We start from the raw sequence: 21,230 nt of genomic DNA on the forward strand, positions 1-21,230 counted from the left end.
GTGTGACATAGTCTCTCCCTCAGCAGTTCCCTTTGCATTCCCCATCCTGGGCCAAGTTGCCCCATCAGTCTGACTTGTCCTTTCCTGCCAGGTGTCACCTAATAGCATGGCTAAATGTCCTGAGGCATGAATGGGGGCAAGGCTGGATGCTTGATCTGAGCACTGTGGTCTACTCTTTCCAGGCTTCCTTGCTGTATACCCCTGGGGGAGAAGTGAAGAAGGGGTCACTGGGACTACCTCTGCTCCCCCCAATACGCAAGGCAGGAAGTCTCCCTGTTGGTAGTGCTGCAGGGTCAATGCAAAGCTCTCTCCAGCTGGATTTCCAGGAGTCCCAGGAGATGAGGTAAGCCAAGGTGTCTGCTGCTCCAGGGGGCTGTTCAGCTCACTCTTCGCATCACATGTTGTTATTTTGCACTGTTAGCTGTCCCATGTATTTAGGCAGACCTCTGTGTATTCAGCATTTTGCCCATCTATGAAGGGCCAGCACAATGTCAAACCCAACAGCAATGGCCCAAGAGCAGAGGTGGTGGTGGGGAAGACGAGGCAGGGCTTCAAAGCACCTCAAGATGGGTCCTCTGCTGGGCTTGGCTATTATTTCACCCAGAGCGTGGCCAGTTCTGTGCGACAACAGCAGCTGAAAGCCTAATGACAATTAATCAGCCTTGCATCTTGTTGTGCATCTTTATGTGTTGCCTTACCTCCTTCATCTGTGACCATGCTAAGAAGGTTTGCCTCCTTTCATGGCACACTCATTCCCTCCCTTCTCTTTCTACCTCCTCATTTGTTCCTTTGTCCTCCATTTCCTCCAGGCCAAGACCCAGCAGCAGTAGCCAAGAGAAGAGCTCTGACCATGCAGGTAGGTACAGGGCATGAATGTCCTGAAATGACCATTGGAATCTGGACTATGAGGTGACATTTGGAAAGCTTGGTTCAAGCCCATTCTATTGAACATTCCTTAAAGTTCCTTTCAATTCCCTGACGGGCTCAGTGGACTCTCCCAAAGCCCAGTCACTGGGAGTGTTCTCTGGTGGTGCAGTGAAAATTCCTCCAGTGTGAAGTGTTGAGTGGCAGGAGCTGGAATGGTACCTTGGGGCCCAGGAAATGCAGTGCAGGAAAAGGAAACATCTTCTCTATGCTGCACATGGCTTTTCTCTCCCTGTAGCCTTTCTAGATTCAAAATTAGTAGAGCAAAGGAAGGAATTTAGCATGAAATAACAAATGTTCCCACTCCTTCCTCCTGCCCTTGAAGCAGAAAACCTTTTCCTGGGGCACTTTCTGAGCTGAAGCCTTTGAGGAGTGAAGGAGATTCATGGACATTGCCTGGTTTTGCACTGGCAGAAATAAGGAAACCTCCTAGGACAGAATTCCTTTGGAAGTCTCTTCCCTGGCTCTCTCTCTCTGTGTCAGAGTGGCAGGCTGAGGCTGGGGGAGGAGATGCCTTCTGCCTTGTCCTCCCTCCCTGCCTTTCCTGATCCCTTACAAGTGGAATTGTGCCAGACAAAATGCGGTCTCTGCTGCATCTGGGTCAGCCAATGCTTTCAACTTGAAATCTTCCATGACACTCGAGGCATATGTACCTTGCTGCTCTCAATCCCAATCTCTGTGTTTTATGGAAGCTCTGCAGTCTGGAACCTGTCTTGCCTGTTGCCCGCAATTATGTTTTTGGGGGCTTGAAGTCTTCGAGTGATTTACATGAACCTTTGCTTCCATTACCAGGCCTCCCAGTGAGCCAGGCCAAGGAGCTGGATCATCCCACCAGTCCTGGTTTTATGAGTGACAGTGACCTGAGGGACAGCTCTGGAAAGGTAAGGGGTGAGCACAGGGATGAGCAGACTTCCTTTCCAGTGGCTCTTTAGTGCTTGGCCCAAAATGTCACTGGAAATCATCATCTTCCACCCCTTGGGAGATGGGGATGGGGATTATCTTGGGAATCTATTGGACAGCTACAGAGCAATTGCTTGGCTATTTCCTGTGGTGCCAACCAGGCTCACTGGTTTGGGGATGGTGCTAAGGTCATGCCAGAAGCATTCTTTATGTGCAAAGGCTCTTTTAGAGAAGTTCTGAGTGGCAGAGCAAACTACCCATCAGTGAACGTGGGAAAAGTGCATCCTCAGAAGCAGAGAAGCAAAGGTTCTAATGTTGAGTGTAAGCAAGGCTGCAAAATAAAATGGGAGAGTTTGACTTTTCCAGGATACCTTTGTGGCTGCATCTCACAGCCCTCTCCTTCTCAAGTTTTCTGCTCATGAACATCAGTGTTTCTGCAACTTGTTTTCACATGAATCCTCCTTTTGGTCTCGCGGTCTCAGAGCCCAAGTCCTCCAGAGCCCTTCAGAGCCGAGTCCTTCAGAAGGCAGGAAGGGAGAAACAGCTGCAATTCCTGGCCATGAGTGTTAAGCAGCAGCTCATTACCCCTCCTTCCGGGGTATTGCACATGGTGTTTATTCTCCTGCCATGGCCTGTAGGAACTGAACTGCCTGCTCACTGGCCATGTGAGCTCTTCATCTGTCTTGGGGCACTCCTATGACTTTCATGCTTCAAGCAGGCCTTCCTGACAGAGGTTGCAGTGGCAGCAGTAGAAGGTTATGGCACTGAAGTGTTTCACCTCACTGTGTGTAATTGCCAGGGTGAGGATGGGAGACCTTCCTCTGAAACTATTGGAATGTCTATGGAGCTGCACTGAAGCCTGTGGCACTCTGTGGACTCTGTGCTCCTGATGAGATGATGTGTTTGGTTTGTGTGTCTCTGCTTACAGTCTGTGATGTATTTCCATTGCACCTAGATCCGTCCTGCACTCTGCAAGTTGGCTCAAAAGAGCTTGGAGCGGAAGAAAATGGAGCTTTTGAAGAAAGAGTTGGAGAGAAGGAGACTAAATCAAACATCCTTGCTACTTCCTCCTCAGCCAGTTGAGCCTGGGGATGCAGCTGAAGCAAGTAAGTGGTGGCTACACTTGTGGTCCTTTCTGACCACTTGCTTGCCCTTTGCACAGTGTTGCAATCAGACTGGGAGGCTGTTTGGCTTGCATTTGGGTGGAAGCTTGCATAGGATTTATTTCTGTTTCCCAAAGAAAAATACAGAAGCATGAAGTGTCTTGCCCATGGCCTCGCTGAGTCAGTAACAGAATATCAGCTTCCCACCTTCACCTCTGAAGTCTTTCAGAGTAGAAAATTCTGTCTTGCAAACTACACTGGGGCTTCAGACTCTCTCCTGGAGAGCAGCCTCCAGGGAAGGCAAGTCCAAAAGAATGCTTTTCAACCAGGCTGCAACCTGGAAGAAACAAAGTCCAGCTCCTTCTGATGAAAACACCAGAGCTCCTCCTCCTGCCGCTCCCTGCTGAGGAGCTGGCACTGCTGAGCTGTGCTGAAGCCCCCAGCCAGTGCTGCTCTTGTAGCCCCAGGAGCAAGCAGCATTCCCGACTGAATCCCGGCCCAGGGACTCTGACTGCAGGGCTGGGAGCGCTGCCCCGAGGGCGGCAGCAGGGCCCTCAGGAGGCAGCACGCAAGGCTATCTGCACTTTCTTTTGGAAACTTCCCCTGACAGCCTCTGGAACAGGAAAACAGCAGCAAAGCAATACTGGGTCTTCCTTGTTTCTTAGGGGAAGCATCACTGCAGTTTGGTTTTAAGCTAGAAGAAGGTAGATTTAGATTATATATTAGGGAGAATTTTTTTTAAAATTAAAGGGGATGAAAAGCTGGAAGGGTTTGTCCAGAGAAGCTGTTGTTGGTTCATCCTTGAAGGTGTTCAAGGCCAGTTCACATGGGGCTCTGATCTAGATGAAGATGTCCCTGCTCATAGGAGTTGGACTAGATGGTGCTTAAAGGTGCCTTCCAACCCAAACTCTTCTGATATTCTGTGATTCTGTGATCACTGTCCCCTGTTAATGTGCCATTGTTATACTTGAAGTTCTTTGGGGTAACAGAGATGTTACCCACCTCCGGCAAGTTTCCTGGCGCTTTCCATTGTCACCCTGCCCAGCACCCTCCACTTACAAGCTCCTTTTTAGTCCCTGCAGGCTTTAGGCTACCACCTGTCGATGGCACAGCTGCTAGTGGGCAGAGAAAACACCCTGGTAGTGACTTGAAGAAGCAGGTTGTGAGGAAGCAGGACAACGTGCCCTTACTGCCCAGTACGTCCACCATCCATGGGGATGGCAGCTTCCCACGCAACTCCACAGGTAAGCCTGCTCCGTGGCAGCTTTTTCCCTGCACGGGTTTTACCTTGCACAAGGAGCACAAACTGCCTCCTGCCTCAGCCAGCACAGCTGGGACCTCGGGTTCATAGCCTGTCCTGAGATTGAACATCAAATCTACTTTGGAGTTACTCCAGCTTGGTCGTACTGTAGCAGTTGGTTCTAGAAATCCATTGGAAAGTTGAGCTGAATGAAATCGTGGTAAAGGCCTAAGCTTTGCCTTTTGCCCATCTCGGTAACTGGTGCCAGGAGGCTGCTGTGCCTGCAGGGATGAGCTGCAGGGCAGTCTGCCAGGGTGTGCTCACCATGCACCTCCGAGAACCACCAGGATCAGTTGTGCACTCACCATCTGGGCCCTCTGCCTGTGCTGCTGTCCAGTTCTGCAGCCAGCTTTTCTGCTCTCCCAGCAAGGGCTGGCTCTGCACGGCCATCAGCGGCTCGGTGCAGTCGTGCTGCTGCTCCCAGAAGTGCCCGATGGCTCCTGGCTGCCACCATCCCACGGGCTGCAATGCCAGGAGGGAACAAGCAGTGCCTCCTGTGCCACCCAGCAAACACAGCGGCTGTGTGCAGCAGATGACAGGCACGAGGGGCTGCCTGCTGCTCCCAGGCTGTTGGCTGCCTGCAGGAAACACCCAGCAGATAGTCCCTGGTGGCTCTTGTCTCTCCTTTGTGGGTAGCCTGCTGTACTGTGATCCCAAGTAGGGTGAGATAAGAAGAAGGGAGCTAGGAATGATATTTGGAATGCTCTTTTCTAGTGATGCTGCTTCCATGTTCAGAATTGACCAGAACTAGCCTGACGTGGCTCTCCATCCATAGTGACTCTAGATGTGTGTGTCTACATGCTTCTGCAGGGCCATCACTGATGTCAGTGGCTGGGTGTCAGTGACACCCAGATTAGCTCCTGTCTGAATATTTTTGATGTTATGGTCCCTCTGTACTTTGTGAGAACATGCAAGGTAGCCAAAAACCCTACACAGTCTAGAGTAGTTTGTCAAGATTCTGTGCAATATTTATACTCCAACATGTCTAAAAAGACAGCTCAAATGTATTCATCTACACATTAGAAAATGAGCTTTTTAGTGTACGACATGAAATTTTTGATTGACAGTGCTTTTGATGACAAATGGGTTTCCTAAGAAATGCATTTATCATCTGATTTTTCTCATACCTTGTAAATTTGTTTTCCTTACCAAAAAATTCAATTAAGGCAAACCCAGGACAACTTTTTATCAAGAGAGTGCATCTGCCAACAATTTGCATCGGTATTTGCATTCTTTTTTCCCCAGTTTTCATTTGGAAGGCTTTTTTATCAACCATCTAGACTGGAAATGGCAAGAGAAAGCTTAGGCATTGCACAGTATGCAAACACATCCATTTGATGACAAATAAATTTCACCTCAGCATCTTTGAAATACAGCCAGTGTGTACCTCTGAAAGAGTAAAGGTTCATGATGCTCGGAAAAGAACAAAATCCATAAATTACTCCCTTCCCAATAGCAGGCTAAATGTATGTGCACTCAGCTGCCTGCTGTCTAGGATATTTGAGGTCAGTGGACACAGAGGCGCTGTCAGGTGGAAGGGTCAGGTGTGGCTGTTCCCTGGTAGCTGCTCCGTGGGGATTGAGCCGGGCCCAGCAGGGCTGGGTTGTTCAGGCTTGGCTCGGTGCTGTGGCCAGGCAGCTGCAGGTCTCTCCTCAGGGAGTTGCAGAGTGCCCCATCCTCAGGGCTGGGGGAAATCAGGGCGCTGAGACAAGAGAGGCACCTGAGGGGCTCCCTCCTGGCCGGCCAGTCCTGCTGCCGGCCCTGTCTGGCAGGGAGCGGGAGCTCTGCGGCCGCAGGAACTGCCGCTGGCTGTGGCACCTGTGGCACTCGGAGCTGGCGCTGCGGGGCCATGGGCAGGTTTAGCCTGGAGCTGTGCCCAGCCGGGGAGGCTGGGGGAAAGCAAGGAGCCCAAGGTGCCCGACAGCAGGGAAGCCTCTGCCCCAGTGCCCGTGTGTGCCCGTGGAGCCCTGGCTGGGAGATGGCTGCAGGCCGCTCCATGGCGGGGTGCCCCGCCCGGGGCTGCAGCGCCCATGGCCGACCCTGTCCTTACAGTGACCTCGGAGATGGCCGCTGGTGCCCAGCGCCGAGAGCAGCCGCGCCGTGGGACTGGGCAGAAGGACGCGGCTTTTGCAGCCCCACAGCAGTCCTTGCAGGAGGCACTGTCCTTGCTCGGCAGCGATGACTGGTAAGAAAGGCCCCGGTCACTCTGCGTCCCTCTTAGCACTAAGGTAGGTTAGACGCGTGTCTTGCTGCTGCCTCTGAGCCCCAAGAGCCCAGAGGGCCAAAGGGCACTGGTGAAACCACTGCAGAGCAGTGAGAGGATAAAGATTTGAGAGCAGCCTTTTCTCGGCCTTGCTCTGCAGCAGTGCTCCAGCTGCAGCAGGTCCGTGCTGTTTCCTTGCTTTGCCTGCTGCTCCACGGGGCTGCAGAGGAAATCTTGAGGGAAGAGAGAAAGCCCTGGAACGAGATGATTTGCTGGCTGAAGGGAGAAGCAGGATGGCAGCAGTTTTGAGTGCAGGCTTGGGTGCCTTGGGCCACTGGCCCAGTGGGACTGAGGAAGATTCCTCTCTGCTCCCAGTGGTTTGACTGAGCTGCCAGCCTGGTCGTTTCAGAGGGTGCTGCCTAGCTCTTGGGTAGAGAAAAATCAATCTTTTTGGTACTTGCCTTTCAGGGAGAAGAAGGAGAAGGGACTCTGCATCATCAAACAGCTGGCTGAGTCCCATTCAGAAGTCCTGCTTTGTCGACTTCGTGAGATTTGCTTGGCAGTTACCAGCGAGGTGAGAACATTGTTCTGAACTGTCCCGCACACTTCATACACGGTAGAGTGTAGAGTAGGTATGTGCTTGCTCATCTCCCTGTGTGCTTAGGGTGTGCCTTCTCTGCCCAAGCTGTAATTCAACACTGCAAATTAGTCTGTAGACCTGAGCCTGTGTTTTCTGTTTCCTGTCTGAGTGCTTCAGCTACAGGTGTTGCTTTTTTGAACAGGAGCACCTGAGTCTTTTATCTTTATGACTTGTGCCTTTATGGTTTGAAAGCAGCCCTTGCATTAATTTGCTTCTTTCTGTTTCAAACAAGAGGCCCTAAAATCAAAGCAGTTGATATTAGAGAAGGGTCAAGTAGCACACTTCAGTGAAATATATTTTTTATGCCTGCAGTAAGCAGGTCTGAGGGCAGAATTTGGTGCCAGAGTAAGTACCTTTCTGTGCTTGGGCTCTTCTGCTCTTACTGTGCTTTTTTGCTCCTCTGGACAAAGTGGGAGGTGTTGTGATTTCCCGGGAGTTTTGTCTAAGGCAACTGGTTTTCTTTTCAAGGTGATTCTTATGTTTCCCCTCATGACTTCCCCAGGTGACCAGCCTCCGGTCAAAGCTGTCTTGCTCTGCAATCGTCACTCTGGGAGAGCTGTTTGCACTCTTGAGGAAGGACATGGATTCCGAGGTGGATGAGGTTGCTCCGGTCCTTCTCCACATGGTGTGGAACTCCCCAGAGTTTGTTCAGAAGGCAGCCTGTCAGGCTCTGGGGATCATGGTAGAGAAGGTGACTCCTGCCCGAGCAATGACTGTTCTCATGGACAAGGGAGTCAAGTAGGTTCTTCTTCTTTTAGTGATATTCTTCACCTTCTCCTGTGTGGGTGGGGGAAGGGGTGAGAGAGAGAGACTGGGAATGGTGGGAGGGAAAGGTCCTGTATCCTGCATCTTCTGTGAACTCAGGGACTTGATTCTCTTATCAGCCTCATTTCTTTCCTCTTGTCACCTATTTCTGCCCTCCTGCAGCCTCTTCGCTCTCAGAATCACAGAACTGTAGAATAGGGGCAGATGGAATGGGCCCATCAGGACCATTGAGTCCAGCTCCTGGCCTTGCACAGAACAGCCCAAGGGTCACACCAAGTGCCTGAGATTGTTGTCCAAATGCTTCTTTGACTCTGTCAGGCTTGATGCTGTCACCACTGCCCTGGGGAGCCTGTTCCAATGCCCAACCACCCTCTGGGGGAAAAACCTTTTCCTGATATCCAGTTTAAAGTTCCTCTGACTCAGCTTCCTGCTGCTTCCTGGAGTTCTCCCAGTCTGTCAGATTTTCCTAGACGTGGTGACCGCTGGGGAAGTGAAAGTGCCTGCAAAGGCCAAGGGGAAAGCCTTGTGCTTTTTTTGGAAGAGGGACAATTGCAATTGCAGCTGTCAGCGCTGTTGGGTATTTTGCAGCGCTGGGAAAAACCACGTATCCTCATGATGCAATTAACGTGAGAAATACGGAGGGTACTTGCTGGGGCGTGCAGCACATGGGGGAGAATGTGCTGGGTGTGGCACAGCCTGCACAGCAGGTGCAGCTCCTGCCAAAAGGAGGCTTGTAGGACTGTCCTGGCCTAAGAGCTCTACTTTCAATTCAAACTGATGTTTCAGGTAAGCCTGGAGATGATGAATCAATTTACAGGCACCTTCACAGGCTGAGTGCAATGGGACAGCTGAAGCAAATGCTGCCTTAAGTGTTGGTGCTGGGCCTGATAGGTCCCAAGAGACAGTCTCTAGAACAGGACAACCTGGCTAAAATGCCTGCCACCCTGTCCTCAGCTTTGGAACAGGGTCAAAACACTCAGCTGTATCCCTTGCCAATCTTTACAAAAGACAGAGGCTGCATTGCTGGATATTGGCAACTTCCCGCCCTACAGCGTGTTTTTCCTGCAGCTGTTTTTTTCCAAAGGTCTGCAGATTTGGGGATGAATGGGTGGAAAGAGCCTCATCCTGCTGCAGCTCTGTGCAGTGGGGGCCGTCTGATGGGTCAGCATGAATTGTCCTTAATTTCTAAATAATTCATATGTATTCAATTCCTTTAATCTTTCTCTGAGTAAATACTGGGAAAGAAATGGAGTATCAGATAGTGCAGGGAGACTGAATTCTTCCCTCTTCCTTGCAGGCAGTCCTTCTGTACAATGCTAGCTTTGTGTTTATCTGAGGACAGAAGCTTCTACAGGTGTCTGAAGTTGCAGGGAGAAGCCAGGCCTCGTTCCCCCAGCAAGGACAGGGAGCAGGCTCTGGCCAAGGCCTGTGCTGCTCTTGCTCCTTCTCCCTGTGCCCAGCGTTTGCTCTCTTCTTCCCAGGAGCCGCTACGCCCAGGTGCGGAAGTGCGCGGCCGAGCTCCTCCTGTCCTTGGTGCAGAGAATTGGAGTCACGAAGCTGGCAGGCACAGCCAGGGCTGAGACACTGGCCCACGTGGCAGGGACACTTGCTCAGGACTGTCACCAGGACACAAGGTAATGATCTTCATTTCACCTCCTAAAACGGGAACATGGTTTTGTGTCTGGCTGTAAAAGGTAAAACTACAAAGGAGTGGAAACTAAAGGCAACGTTAAGTTACCTCACAGTGTGGATAAGGGTCAGAGAACCATGGAATATGCTGAGTTTGAAAGGACCCATCAGGGTCATCAGGTCCAGCTGCTGGTTGTGTGCAGGACACCCCAAGAGTTACTCCATGTGCCTGAGAGCATTGTCCAAACACTTCTTGATCTCTGTCAGCCTTGGTGCTGTGACCACTGCTCTGGATTGCCTGGGGAAATGACTGTAGTGGGTAACCTGAGCTTGGCCACCAAGAAGGAGCACTGCCAACTTCCTGTGACTTGAAGGATTCTTTACTGAGATCCAAAGAGCTCCGATTAGCCAGTCAAAAAGTTTTGATTGGCCTTCGGTGCAGACGATAAAGCCAACGTGTTGGCTAATGTTCATCACTGAAGGATCCCAAACATCTATTTCACATTAACTTAAGACTTCCCTAGAAATATCTCAGAGGTCTTTAGCCTATGTATTCAGTCTTTCTAAACTACTTCTGCAGGTTGGTAGAATGCTGTCATCTGTGGCTCAGTGACCTCCAAATTTCTTCTTGAAGAAATCTGTGGTTTCCTAGTGGCAAAATCAACCCAAACCACCAAAATCCCCTTACTTTGATGATGAAATTGCCATTAATAGCTGCCAAGGACACCAGAGCAACTATCTGCCCCTGATTATTCTATATAGTATAGAATAATCCAAAGCAAGCATGAGGTGTTTTGTTCTGGCTTCCCTGCCAGTGAAAGAAAGGCAAATTATTGTGCAATGGCAGCAGGACTGCTAATAGGCTCTGACAACGAAGCAGATGTGTTTTGCCTGTTCCCTGGGATCCTTTGATCCCACAGAAGCACACCCACAGTTTCCGAGTGAAATGGTATTTTTCTGTGGCCCCACATTCTCCTCTTGTCCCTTGTGTTCAGCTGACAACACTGTGCAGTGTCAAGTGAAGTAAATCTCCCTCTTTGCTGAGTAGGTAATGCCTTCTCTTGCAAGGATTGCACCTGATCAGTTTAAGCTATCAGCTGCTTCTGTTAACACTCTTCCTTTGTTCACTTTTCATTTCCTTCCTTCCTTCCTTAGGCATTATGGACAGGAGATGGTGAAGATGCTGCTGAATAATCCCAAATTGAAAAAGCTTTTGGAACAATCTCTTTCCACCCATGACCTGGAAGATATCCTGACAAGAATTAAGAAGAAAGTAAGCGCTTGGCAGAAGCAGTGTCTCCTTTGTGCAAGTATTGCCACTGCTAATATGAGATCCAACATACCCGATGTGACTTTACCTCACTCCTCTTCTGCTGCATCATTTTGCTCCTGGGAATGAGCTGTTAATCCCCAGCCTGTTCATCTGCAGACCACAGAGGAACTGATATTATTAGGGAAAAAGTGGGGTTTTGAATTCTTTGAATATCACAAAGGGGAAAGGGAAAGAGGAGAAAATGGGTTCACATCCAAGGGTAAGGCCCCACGGCGCTCTCCCTACTCTGCCCCCAGTAAAGCAGTTAAGTGAGAATAGTGCTTCTGAGGATAACAGTGTCTTTGCAAAAGACACCGGAAGTAGTGGTGCCAAGAACATTTCCAAATATACAAAAGATGTCCAAGTCAATCCTGATTACTGCAATTACTGTCTGTCTTTTGGGAATACTGCCCTGCTGTCAAGCCCTGTGGAGCTGGAAGAGGCTTGGTGAATTCAACAGCATCCAGTGGGAAATAATGTGTTTGTTTGGGGGGGGATTTTATTCTTTTTACCTACATTTGAGACGGGAGTGTGCCTTTGTGCAGGAGCAGGGAGAGTAAGTGTTGAACCAAATCAACTTCCAACACAGTGGGCCAACCCCCAAAGAGTCCAAATCTGCTGCTTCCATTGAGAACACTCGTTGCCTACCAGTTTGCATTATTCCCATTTATGCTCGAGACCAATGAATTTGGGATTTTAGACCGCTCTCACTGCTGCATGATAGCACCCATAACCTGCCTTGGGCTATTGTAAACAAAGAGTTGGCATCACTGAATCTCTGGTCCATTTATTTCTGTAAGTTAGGAAATGTTTCCCTAAGGCTTGGTAGCAGTGGTCCTGGTTCTAACTTGTGTTCTAACTAGGGAATTTCCTATTTTATATTCTAAAGATTCATGGAGTTTCTTGATGTCTTTGTAGGAGATGGAAAACCAGAAGGCTGAACGGCCATCTGTGAAGAACCTGGCGAAAAAGGGGAGCGACGGCTCAAAGAAGCCCCAGGCCACATTGCCTTCTAGCAATCGGTACTTTTGTCAGATGGGACACTTTTGTTAGATGTGACAAAGCACATGACATGTGCTTTACATGCCTCTTCCTCAGGAAAATCTTTCTGGTGGAGATGACCAGTGCCAGAGATTCTTTCCTTTCCCTACAAATGCTCTAGGATAAAAAATGTCTACTTCTGCATTATGCTGAACACAACTTTTCTGGAGGGCTTCCACAAAAATTGGGCGACAAAAAGACACCCATTGGTAGCAGCTCAGATGATCCAGTGCAGTGGCAAGGGCACTGTTGTGGAGGCTAGGAGAGGGCCAAGTTTCTGCTGCTGACTTGGAACAAGGAAAGTCAACCAGGGTGTTCTTTTTTAATCCCAATGTAGTCTTTTGTCTTTTTTTAGATGGGTGTTTTAATGAGAAGTCCCAGTCTTGAAACAAGATGCCATTCCCCAAAGATACAGTTCTCATCCATGTGGTTTGGCCTGGCTGATTCATGGTTTTTTTACCCTCAAACAGTACGAAGTTTGAGTAGTAGTAATAGTAGTAGTAGTAAGGGAATTCCTGAGCAACTTTGGCCAACAGGTGTCTCAATGTGGACTTTTTGTCTTGATATTCCTGTCCTTCATATAGTTTACTTGATGGACAGCATGTTTGGTTTATTTCCCCCTGTGCTGCAATCAGCATTTAAGACAGGAATTTGGTCCTTGCTGTCTCTTCATGCTAGTGGCAGAGCTGCTCGTACCTGTTCTCCTCTGATAACAGAGGGGATTTATTTAGCGCTGTCCCACTCAGCAGTGGCAGAAAAGTGACCACGTGTCTCAGTAGCATGGCTTGCACCTGCCCGTGCTCATGGAAGAGACAGGTTGATCCAGGAGAATTGTTCCCAGAGAGTTTGTTAAGCTGTGGATCTGGTCTCCAGGGAAGCAAACAAAATGTGAGCGTAGTTCTGGCATGTCTGGATTCTGTTTTTATCTCTGTTACTGATTTTCTAGATCCTTCAGATACGTCCCTGTTCATCTGTTCAAATGCATCTGAGCTACTTTTCCAGATTGTCATGCCTGGTGTAGAGACTCTTCTCCAGAATGATGTGTTTCCTTATTATAAGACACACACCTCCCATATGAGGAGGCATTTAAACTTGGAAGTAGTGTCTCTCTTTCCCCACAAAGCAATGTGACCAGTGCGCCTTGGAAGCCATCTGAAGATAGATCAGATGCATCTCATCCTTGGTTTTCCTGAGTGAGCAGTGTGAGAATGTTACTTGCAGGTTGTCTCTTGTCATGATTGGCATGAGGCTCACGTTGTTCTTCAGAGCCTCATGATATTCTAGCTTGAAATCACATCACTAGGAAAGCTCCTCAAGGTGTTTTGGTCACAATTAACTGAAGCTATTATCACCAAGAGGTCCTATTTTGGTTTTATTTTCCAGGGTGGAGTCTACCTCTGATGGTCGCCTCCTACACCGTGCAAAAGTCCAGGTCACGTTACCTCGAGCTGTGGAAGAGATGAAGCCACTCCAGAAGCTTTACCACCTCCTGGAAGCCAAGGAGTTTCAGATACGGATGGAAGGAGTGGCACTCCTCCTAGACCTGTCCAAAAGCAGACCCCAGCTCATCTCCACTAACATTACCCAAGTATGTAGGGTATTTTCATTGTTCCATTCCTTCAGCTCCTTTCCCAGGCCTGGAGAAGTAAAGTTAATTCAGTGTGTCTTGGCAGTACATCCTGGCTGTTTGGGACAGGCTGGTCTCTCTTACCCAGAGAAATTTAATTCAGGTCCCAGGCTTCAGGACAAGTTTTTTCAGTCCAGCTATATTTGTCTGGCAGCTGTCTATTGATGCTGTTGATCAGATGATGACGGAATTTTCTGCTGGTTTAACTGCTGCTGTCTCCTACTCCCAGCTGGGTTAGGTGAAGAGAATCCAGCCATTGAAAGCAATAATGGCACTTATTCTCTGGACAAAAAATGGGTTTGAGTGGGGAAGAGACGTTTCAGGTTGGGTTGGTTTGAACTAAATGTTTTTAAAGGATACTTCTGGAAACTCCATCTTGTCTGGCACAGGCACAACTCTGGCTACTCATTTCCATCCTTGTGCCTATTCCTCTAGGTAAAGATGGTGCTCACCCTTCTTGGGGGCCTTTTTTTCTCTTTGGAAAAGGAGGAAAACAGCTAAGGACAGATCTATCCTTTCTCCTCCCAGTAGATGCTTTTCCCCTTCTTCCAGAAATTGGTGCCTGTCAAGGGACTGAGCCTGCTCTAATGAGAGCTGTACAGCACATTGCATTTCAGAAGTCTACCTGTTAGAGAAATGGTCTGAGTCCTGGAAGAGTTGATCAGAGCCCTGCCCTCCTCCAGACACAGGTTCTGAGACAAACAAATGAAAACCTAGATCTCCTCCAGCCATAGTTTTGGCAAAATCATAATTGCCCTCAGTACCTGAGGCAACTGTATAGAAACCCGGGCATTGTAAATATCTGCTTCCACTCTTGAAAAGCAAAGGTAGTCTTTTCAATTAATAAAGGGAATTGATTGAATGATTTATAGCTGGGGAGAAACATCATAGGAACTCTTCTGTCCCCAGCCAAACCTCTTCAAAACAGATGAAAATCTTTCAACCAGCATGAGGTTGCAGAACCATTGCAGCGAGTGGCCCACAGGAAAACACTGAAATTGTGCATGCAAGGGCTGACCTGACAGGAAGGATGACTCTCACCTTTTACATTGCTGAGTGCTCATTTCTACATCCCCTCTTCAAACAAGGTCATTTGAATCAAGTTCTCGTGTTATTTGTTCTCTTTGCAGATTTTTGATTATTTTGACCTGAGACTATGTGACACACATAAGCGAGTGAAGGAGAAGGCGCTGGACGTGCTGGCAGAAATCATCGGCCTCCTGGAAGATGCCCTGAGCCCCGTGATCATCCGTTTGGTGGAAGGAATAACAAAGAATCTAAACTCAAAGGATCCCGGGGTTCGTGCCGCAGCTGTGAGAGCGCTGGAAGGATCCATTGCTCATTTAGGTGAGGCTGACCCCTGGCATGGACTCTCCTCAACTGCGTCTCTGTCTCTCCGACACAAGAGAACGCTGAGTGCCTTGACAGCTGCTGTTGTCTGTGGAACGCTCCCGCAGACACCCACCAGAAGCTTTGGAGGTGCAGTCCTTAGGAACCAGTCCTCCAAGAGGCTTGAATGGGATCAGCAATCCCCAAAAGTCCCAGGAGCCCTTGGCTCTGTGCTGCTGATCTGAAGAGAAAGTCCTGGACTACAGCTTTGCTACAATTCAGAGGCAAAGTTTGCTTGGGCCCCATCTGACTTCCCAAATGAACAGCTTTGCTGTTGGCAAGAAGGGACACCAGCCCATCAGAGCTTCTGCAGAGCATCCACCTTGAAGGCTCTACATTACGGGCATTAGCTGCCTATTTTCCACCTTTCTTCTTTGTCTTCTTTTTTCAAAGGGCAACTTAGGATTCACCAAGTTCATTTCCTTAGAACAAACTGGTCTAAATGCAGCTGGCAATAATGCCTTGTTCCACATGTTGTTTTGCATGGGGCAAGGTGGCTCTAGCAAATACCTAATTAGGCAAGAGAGGCTCTAAATTCCTTTGCCACACAGATTTATGTCAGCTCTGAAAATGCCTGAAAAATTGAGTGCTGAGGAGGCAGGTGTTCAGGGGCTGTTTCCACTTTCTCCACCTCAGCTGCTCTGTGAATTCATGAACTGCCTGACTCAGTGCCTTTCTGTGTCCCAAGGATGGAGTTCTTCCTTTTTGCTGTGGGATGCAAAACCTTTTCACTGCTTACATGCAAGTGAACTCTTGAGATCCCTGATGTGAAATGTGTTAACTTAGCTCCTGGTACAGCAGACAACTTTGGATTTTCAAATGTGAAAGGAGAGCTTTTCTTTTGGAATTTTTAACCCTGCCAAGTAGGCTGGAAGGAGAGAAGAAAAGGATTCAAAAGTCAGCAGAATATGACTTTCTTTTATAAAATGGGGTGGCCCCTGCCCTTTCCCTCCCCACTGTCCTTTCTGCTATGACCTCGGAAGAGTGAGCAGCAATGTGTGTTTCACTTGTAGATAAAGTATCACTGATGAAAGAGCTCAGCAACCAACGGAAACAACTGAGTGGCGAAGCTCTGCTGGTTGTCACGGAGTGTATCACAGGTATGGCCTTCCCTTGGAAGCCAAGAGGTCCTCCAAGGGATTATTTACAGGGAATGCCTGGGAATAGACAGTAGAGTAGCTCCTCCACATCAGGAGGTGCTGAGCTTGTCCCTCCTGCCCAATGCCCAGGGCAGGTGTCTCTGGCAGGTTTTCCCTGGCTGCTGCAGAGCTGTGCAGCATCTGAGATGGGGGCGGCGCTCGGCCTCGGGGCTGAGCTCTCACTGGGGCACCTCAGAACCATTTCCAGGATAGGAAGGGGCTAAAAACAGCCCAGCTGGCTCCTCTCTTGGAGGCTCAGGGACATCTGTGACCCTTTAGGAAAAATGGTGGCAAATGCTGTTTCAGGGGATCAGTTTGTTGTGTTCTCACAGAATTCTTGTTTTGCTCTTGGCAAGTTTTGAGGCTGAACCATGCGGAGCCTGGGGGTCACAGCTTAGGTCAAAACTCACCACACCGGGTGTATCTCACTCTATCATATACTCTATTAGAGTCTATCACACATATCCTTGCATGGATTTAGTGCAAGGCAGCCTCCAGGGGCAGAGGGGCAGAAGCAGAGTGCTGAGGCTGCCTGCCTGTGCTGTGGAAGTGGCACTGGACTGAGCATTTCAGGCTGTGCAAATAGCCTCTTCCTGTGTCAGCGCTGTCCAAAATCAGCTACAAATGCAGCTGATAATTGATTCCTCAGAGGAGCTTGCTGTGTCAGCAGTAGCCAAGGAATGGAAAAATGACAATCTCAATATATAGCAGAGAAGACAACTGATAGCCTGGCTTTAACTGGGGCTAATGGCACTGCTAATTATGCCAGCATCTTTCAATACAAGGTTTCATAGTCTTTGTGTCTTCCTTATGAATCTGAACAGGGCATGTTCAGCGATTGGGAATGTCAAAGGCTCTTTAAAACCACCACCAAGGAGCATTTGAATAAAGTAGATCTCCAGGAATAGGGAATATAGTTTTGCAGTTATTTTGGTCTCTTTTTCAGATAAAGGAATAAACAAAAATGAGGACTCCTTTAGAAAGTGCAAATGTCCTCTCTGAGGTTTAGTGGGAAGAGACAGCTCTTTCTCTGCTCAAGTTCCATAGTGACCAATGTCTTTAATTGCACTTAAATTCAAATGAAGTGTCATTTAAAAATGTGGACCATTACACCTTTCCTGCTTAGCAGCATTGGGTTTGGGTACTTTCGGGAGCTGTTTCAGTGCTGATCACTGCTTGTGGATTAACAGCATAGAGAAAATGAAGTCTCTTCCACCACAGAATAATAAGTAGCTACTAGATAACTTTAGGCCTGATCAGAAAATAAGACTGGTCTCCAGAGCATTTCAGATTTTAATCTCTCAGTCAAATCTGCCATGCAAGGAGCCTGTTGTTAGAAAGGGTTTGTCTGTGTTTGATATAGTTCAGTTCAGAAAATGAGCAAAGAGCAGATTTCAGAGACAATGTGAAAAAAACTTGCCTTTTGGTTACTTTTCAGTCCCCTGTGTAGCATTTTTCTTTCTCTATGCCCCTATTTCAGTGCACATTGTAAGAAAAAATGCCACTAACATTGGGAGGGGAAATGCCATTAAAACATGAAGATGCTCAAATGCCATGGCAATGGGGTCTGGGTCATTCTCTAAGACACGCTGAGGTTTGAAACAGCTCTGTGTTGGAAGCCACAAAAGCATTCTGCCAAAGACACCAGCTGGTCACCGATGTTTCTAATGTAGCTGTCAAGCAGCAGCCACCTCTGGTGGGCTGGAGCATTGAAGTGTGTTCTAATACTGCCCTTTGCTGTGTGCCACTGAGCAAAGGGGAGCCAGATTAGACTTCTGGAACTTTACATGGAAGTTACAAATCTGAAACACCGCTTTTATTAGAAAGCACTCAACTGCCACCCTATGGTGCATTTCCAAATCTTCGGTGTGGGTTTAGACAAGTTCTGAATGGCAATAAAAGGCAATTTGACATTTCATTCATTGTTCATGCAGAAACAAATAGTGAAATAATTTAGTAACGGTACAAAGTCTGCCACAGGGACAAGGCTCTGTTTGGAGAAATTAGTCCTGAGGGATTGGTGGTTCTGTTTCAAGGATGACCAGCTGCTTTGCCTGTTTCTGGATCATGGGGCTCTGTGTGGTATTTCACTGATCTTTGCCAGAGAGACTTCCAAGAAGCAAAACTAGAGGTAGATCCTTGTTTGCATGGAGGTTGGTGGGTAAGAAGCTGTGCCTCTCTCCCGGCAGTGCTTGTGGAGTGGGTTTATGCCAGGAGCCCTGAAGTCGTGGAGCGCTACGCCCTGCCCGTGCTCTGGTCCTTCCTGGAGAACAAGGCGCTGCCTGTCCGAAGCGCCAGCGTCCGCACTGTGGCCACCAAGCTTGCCCTGGCCCTCTACGAGGTGATGGGCACCAAGCTGAAGAAGTGTGCAGCCAGCAAGCCTCCACGCGTGCAGGAAAACCTCTCCAAAATTTTGGGCTGCTGAAGGTTTCATGTTCTCCAGAAAGATGACAAAGTTCTGACTTGGACAACTCCGGATGTGACTTTTTACCGTCTTTCAAAAATGACAAAACACTAAGGAAGGGTGTGCATCTGCCCCGCTCTCTCCATCGCCCTTCCTACTCGTGACATGGGGGCCCTGAAGCAGCTCCAGACCGATGAGGACAGTGTGAAGGCTGAGCATGGCTTAGCCTCACAAAAAGGTGAGGGGGGAGCTGGGCTGCTCTCTGGTGGGAGGAAGGCTCTTGTGGCAGCCCAGAGAGCCTGTGCACATTGCCAGGGAACAGCTGTGCCCTGCATGTGCCCTGCAATGAGCTGTGCTCTGCCAGAGCCCCTGGAGCTGTAGGGCTGCTCAGCCGTGGGGCAGGGAGAGGAGCAGGAGGGTGCATGTGCAGCTGAGCCATTCCTGGGAAGCACAGGGCTCTGGGCTCCTGCTGTCCCAGGGCAGCCCAGAGGCCAGGCTGTTCCTGTGGCAGCCCTGTGCCAGTGGGTCAGGGCTTTCCCCTGGCCTGCTCCAGGGGCTGCCAGCAGGAGCAAGCTTCCCTGTGCAGCTCTTTAGAAGTTTCCAGGAAATGTGTGCCATGAAATCTGGAGCTCCAGATGCTTTAGGTTTGCACTGTAGCCTTAGTTACCCTTGGTCTCTCCACTTTGCAGATCTGACTGGCTGCAGCGTTACCAAGAAGTTTTCTCTGGACACCTTCTAGTTTCCCTTTACCAGCAAGTCCTTGCCTGCAGTCCAGAAGAGCTCTCTTTCCTCGAAGCTCAGGAAGAAGCCACCCAACATCAGACAAATGTTTCAAGAACAGGATTTATAGCATTTTTAGAACTACATAGAATTTTATAGAATTTTATAGGAGTTTTTTAGTTTAGTTAGAGAGGTACATATGTTCTCCCATGAAGTCCTTGCCTCCCGACGGAAGAGATCTCTTTCCGCCAAGCTCAGGAAGAAGCTACCCACCGTCCAAATAATGTTTCAAAAATAGGATTTATAGCATTTTTAGAATTCTATAGAATTTTATAAAAATTTATAGAATTTTATAAATTTTATAGATTTTTATAGATATTTATAGATTTCTTTTAGTATAGTTAGAGATGTACATATGTTCTTATACTTTTGAATAGTGTGTTTTGACTGTATCTTTAGATTTTGATGACATTGTAAGAAACTACAGACTGAGGTATTGTTTTTTAAGATATATGTAAAGGTTAGGTAACTGTGAGAAAATACAGAACGGGGTATTGTTTATTAAGATAAGGTTAGGCAACGAAGGTATGCAAACAAGGAATGGACACAGCTGATGCAAGACAACATAACAACCACGTACATCCGTACATCGGAGACTGCCTATGAAAGATAAGATCACAACAACGATTTACACCAGAGACTGCTTATACAAACACAAGATAACTGCAGGAATTAGCTTGCAAATTCCAGGGAGACAAAAGAAGAAATTGGAATAAAAGGAGGCTGTTTGAACGGATCAGGACAACAGTCCCTGGAGCTTCGGTTTTTGAGGCTGTCTGTTGTCCAGCCCTGCTGCTTTTGCTCATATTCTGCTTGCGGTAATTAATAAAATTCTTAATTGGATTATGTTCCGTTGTGGCGCAAATTTATAACAACATCTTTTTAATTGGATATATTTTATTTTGATGATTTAAAAAACGCAAATAAATTAAAGATAAATAAACAAATGGAGAATGTGAGACCAGGACCTGCTAGCCAAGGGGTTATGGGAGTGCAGCTCACTTGATGTTCCAGTGTCTCACCACATCCTTTCCTCGCTGGGCGTCTCCTCTTATTCTTTTGCCATATTTTCTTTGTGTCATCTGTGCTGCTCTTTGCTACTTGGTATTACAATGGGGCCACCACTGACATGTTTGGGGGACAATGGACCCAAAAGATGCTGTAGAGCCAAAAGCGCCGGCTCCAGGGGCACAAGGGCGCCGTTGTGCTGCGGGGGGCCCGCGATGCCCTCAGCGGGGCCGATGCTGCGCCGCGCCTCGGGCAGCCCTGCCCGGCCCCAGCGCCGCTGCCATTGCCCGGCCCGGGACGCTGCGCGGCCCCGCTCACTCCCCGCTCGCTCCCCTCGCAGCTCCGGCTGCCGCCCTGCCGGGCCTGGCCTCAGCCCCGCCCGGCTCGCCCCGCGGCTTCTCCCGCTGGCCCCGCTCACTCAGCAGCCGTGCCCGCTCCGAGATGCGCTCCCGGCACACTCGCCTGATGGCCACCTGCAAGCCAAGGCCAGCGCCGGGCTGAGCTCACCGCCCGCCGCCCACCGGCTCCCGCCGCCCTCCGTCTCTTCCCGGGGCGCCGGCGGCGAGCCCGGGCCCGCAGCAAACGCTGCCGCAGCCGCCGCTGCCCAGCAGGGCCCTCCCGGCAGAGCCGCTCCAGGGGAGGCTTCTCTGCCCCTGCGGGCGGCACCGCGCTCTCGCCCTTCTGCCCGGGGCACCTGAACGCCCCAGGCGCTGCTGCTTGCCGAGCCGGCCCGGGCTGCGGCGGCTCGGGCCCGGCGGCCGAGCTGACGAGCGGCGGAGCTCGGAGCGGGGAAGCTGCTGGGGCAGCTCCCGGGGACGGGGCGGGAGCCGGGCGGCAGCGGGGCGGCTCCAGGCGGAGCTGCGGCAGGGGCTTCGTTCGGGGCTGGGGCCGGGCCAGAGGCCGCGCCAGGCAGAGCCCCAGGACGGTGCTGCCCCGCCACAAACAGAGTGAGGAACTCTTCCAGAGGCTCCTGTGGAGGCGCCGCAGCCAGTCCGGAGAGAGCCTGGCGGAGGCGAGACCGCGGCGCGCCGGGCATGGCCGGGCAGGGGCCGACCCACGCACGGGT

The 21,230-nt window shown here is 49.5% G+C and overlaps 2 protein-coding genes across 2 annotated transcripts; both read left to right on the top strand.

Annotated features, from left to right (window-relative positions):
* The first annotated feature begins 296 nt into the window (after window positions 1-296).
* LOC140684734 (TOG array regulator of axonemal microtubules protein 2-like) lies at window positions 297-12,806 on the top strand. The gene is made up of 12 exons (XM_072933529.1): window positions 297-343; window positions 810-856; window positions 1,717-1,805; window positions 2,780-2,930; window positions 4,001-4,171; window positions 6,280-6,412; window positions 6,899-7,004; window positions 7,573-7,808; window positions 9,317-9,469; window positions 10,620-10,737; window positions 11,695-11,798; window positions 12,764-12,806. The coding sequence occupies exons 1-12, from the start codon at window positions 297-299 to the stop codon at window positions 12,804-12,806; spliced, it is 1,398 nt and encodes a 465-aa protein (XP_072789630.1).
* A 470-nt stretch (window positions 12,807-13,276) lies between these two features.
* Window positions 13,277-19,999, top strand: LOC140684735 (TOG array regulator of axonemal microtubules protein 2-like). The gene is made up of 5 exons (XM_072933530.1): window positions 13,277-13,405; window positions 14,575-14,791; window positions 15,847-15,933; window positions 18,162-18,614; window positions 19,066-19,999. The coding sequence occupies exons 1-4, from the start codon at window positions 13,277-13,279 to the stop codon at window positions 18,395-18,397; spliced, it is 669 nt and encodes a 222-aa protein (XP_072789631.1). The 3' UTR covers window positions 18,398-18,614; window positions 19,066-19,999.
* Window positions 20,000-21,230: the final 1,231 nt, after the last annotated feature.

This window comes from Taeniopygia guttata, chromosome 9, assembly GCF_048771995.1.
Source record: "Taeniopygia guttata chromosome 9, bTaeGut7.mat, whole genome shotgun sequence".
In the NCBI taxonomy this organism is placed as follows: Eukaryota; Metazoa; Chordata; class Aves; order Passeriformes; family Estrildidae; genus Taeniopygia; species Taeniopygia guttata.

Bases quoted from the DNA above. Each gene is read 5' to 3' on its own strand.
- LOC140684734 (XM_072933529.1), top strand. From the start codon at position 297: ATGCAAAGCTCTCTCCAGCTGGATTTCCAGGAGTCCCAGGAGATGAG. The intron at 6,413-6,898 runs GTAAGAAAGGCC...CTTGCCTTTCAG, and splicing joins TTGCTCGGCAGCGATGACTG to GGAGAAGAAGGAGAAGGGAC. The intron at 11,799-12,763 runs GTACTTTTGTCA...CTGATTTTCTAG, and splicing joins ACATTGCCTTCTAGCAATCG to ATCCTTCAGATACGTCCCTG.
- LOC140684735 (XM_072933530.1), top strand. From the start codon at position 13,277: ATGAAGCCACTCCAGAAGCTTTACCACCTCCTGGAAGCCAAGGAGTTT. The intron at 14,792-15,846 runs GTGAGGCTGACC...TTTCACTTGTAG, and splicing joins AGGATCCATTGCTCATTTAG to ATAAAGTATCACTGATGAAA. The intron at 15,934-18,161 runs GTATGGCCTTCC...CTCTCCCGGCAG, and splicing joins TGTCACGGAGTGTATCACAG to TGCTTGTGGAGTGGGTTTAT.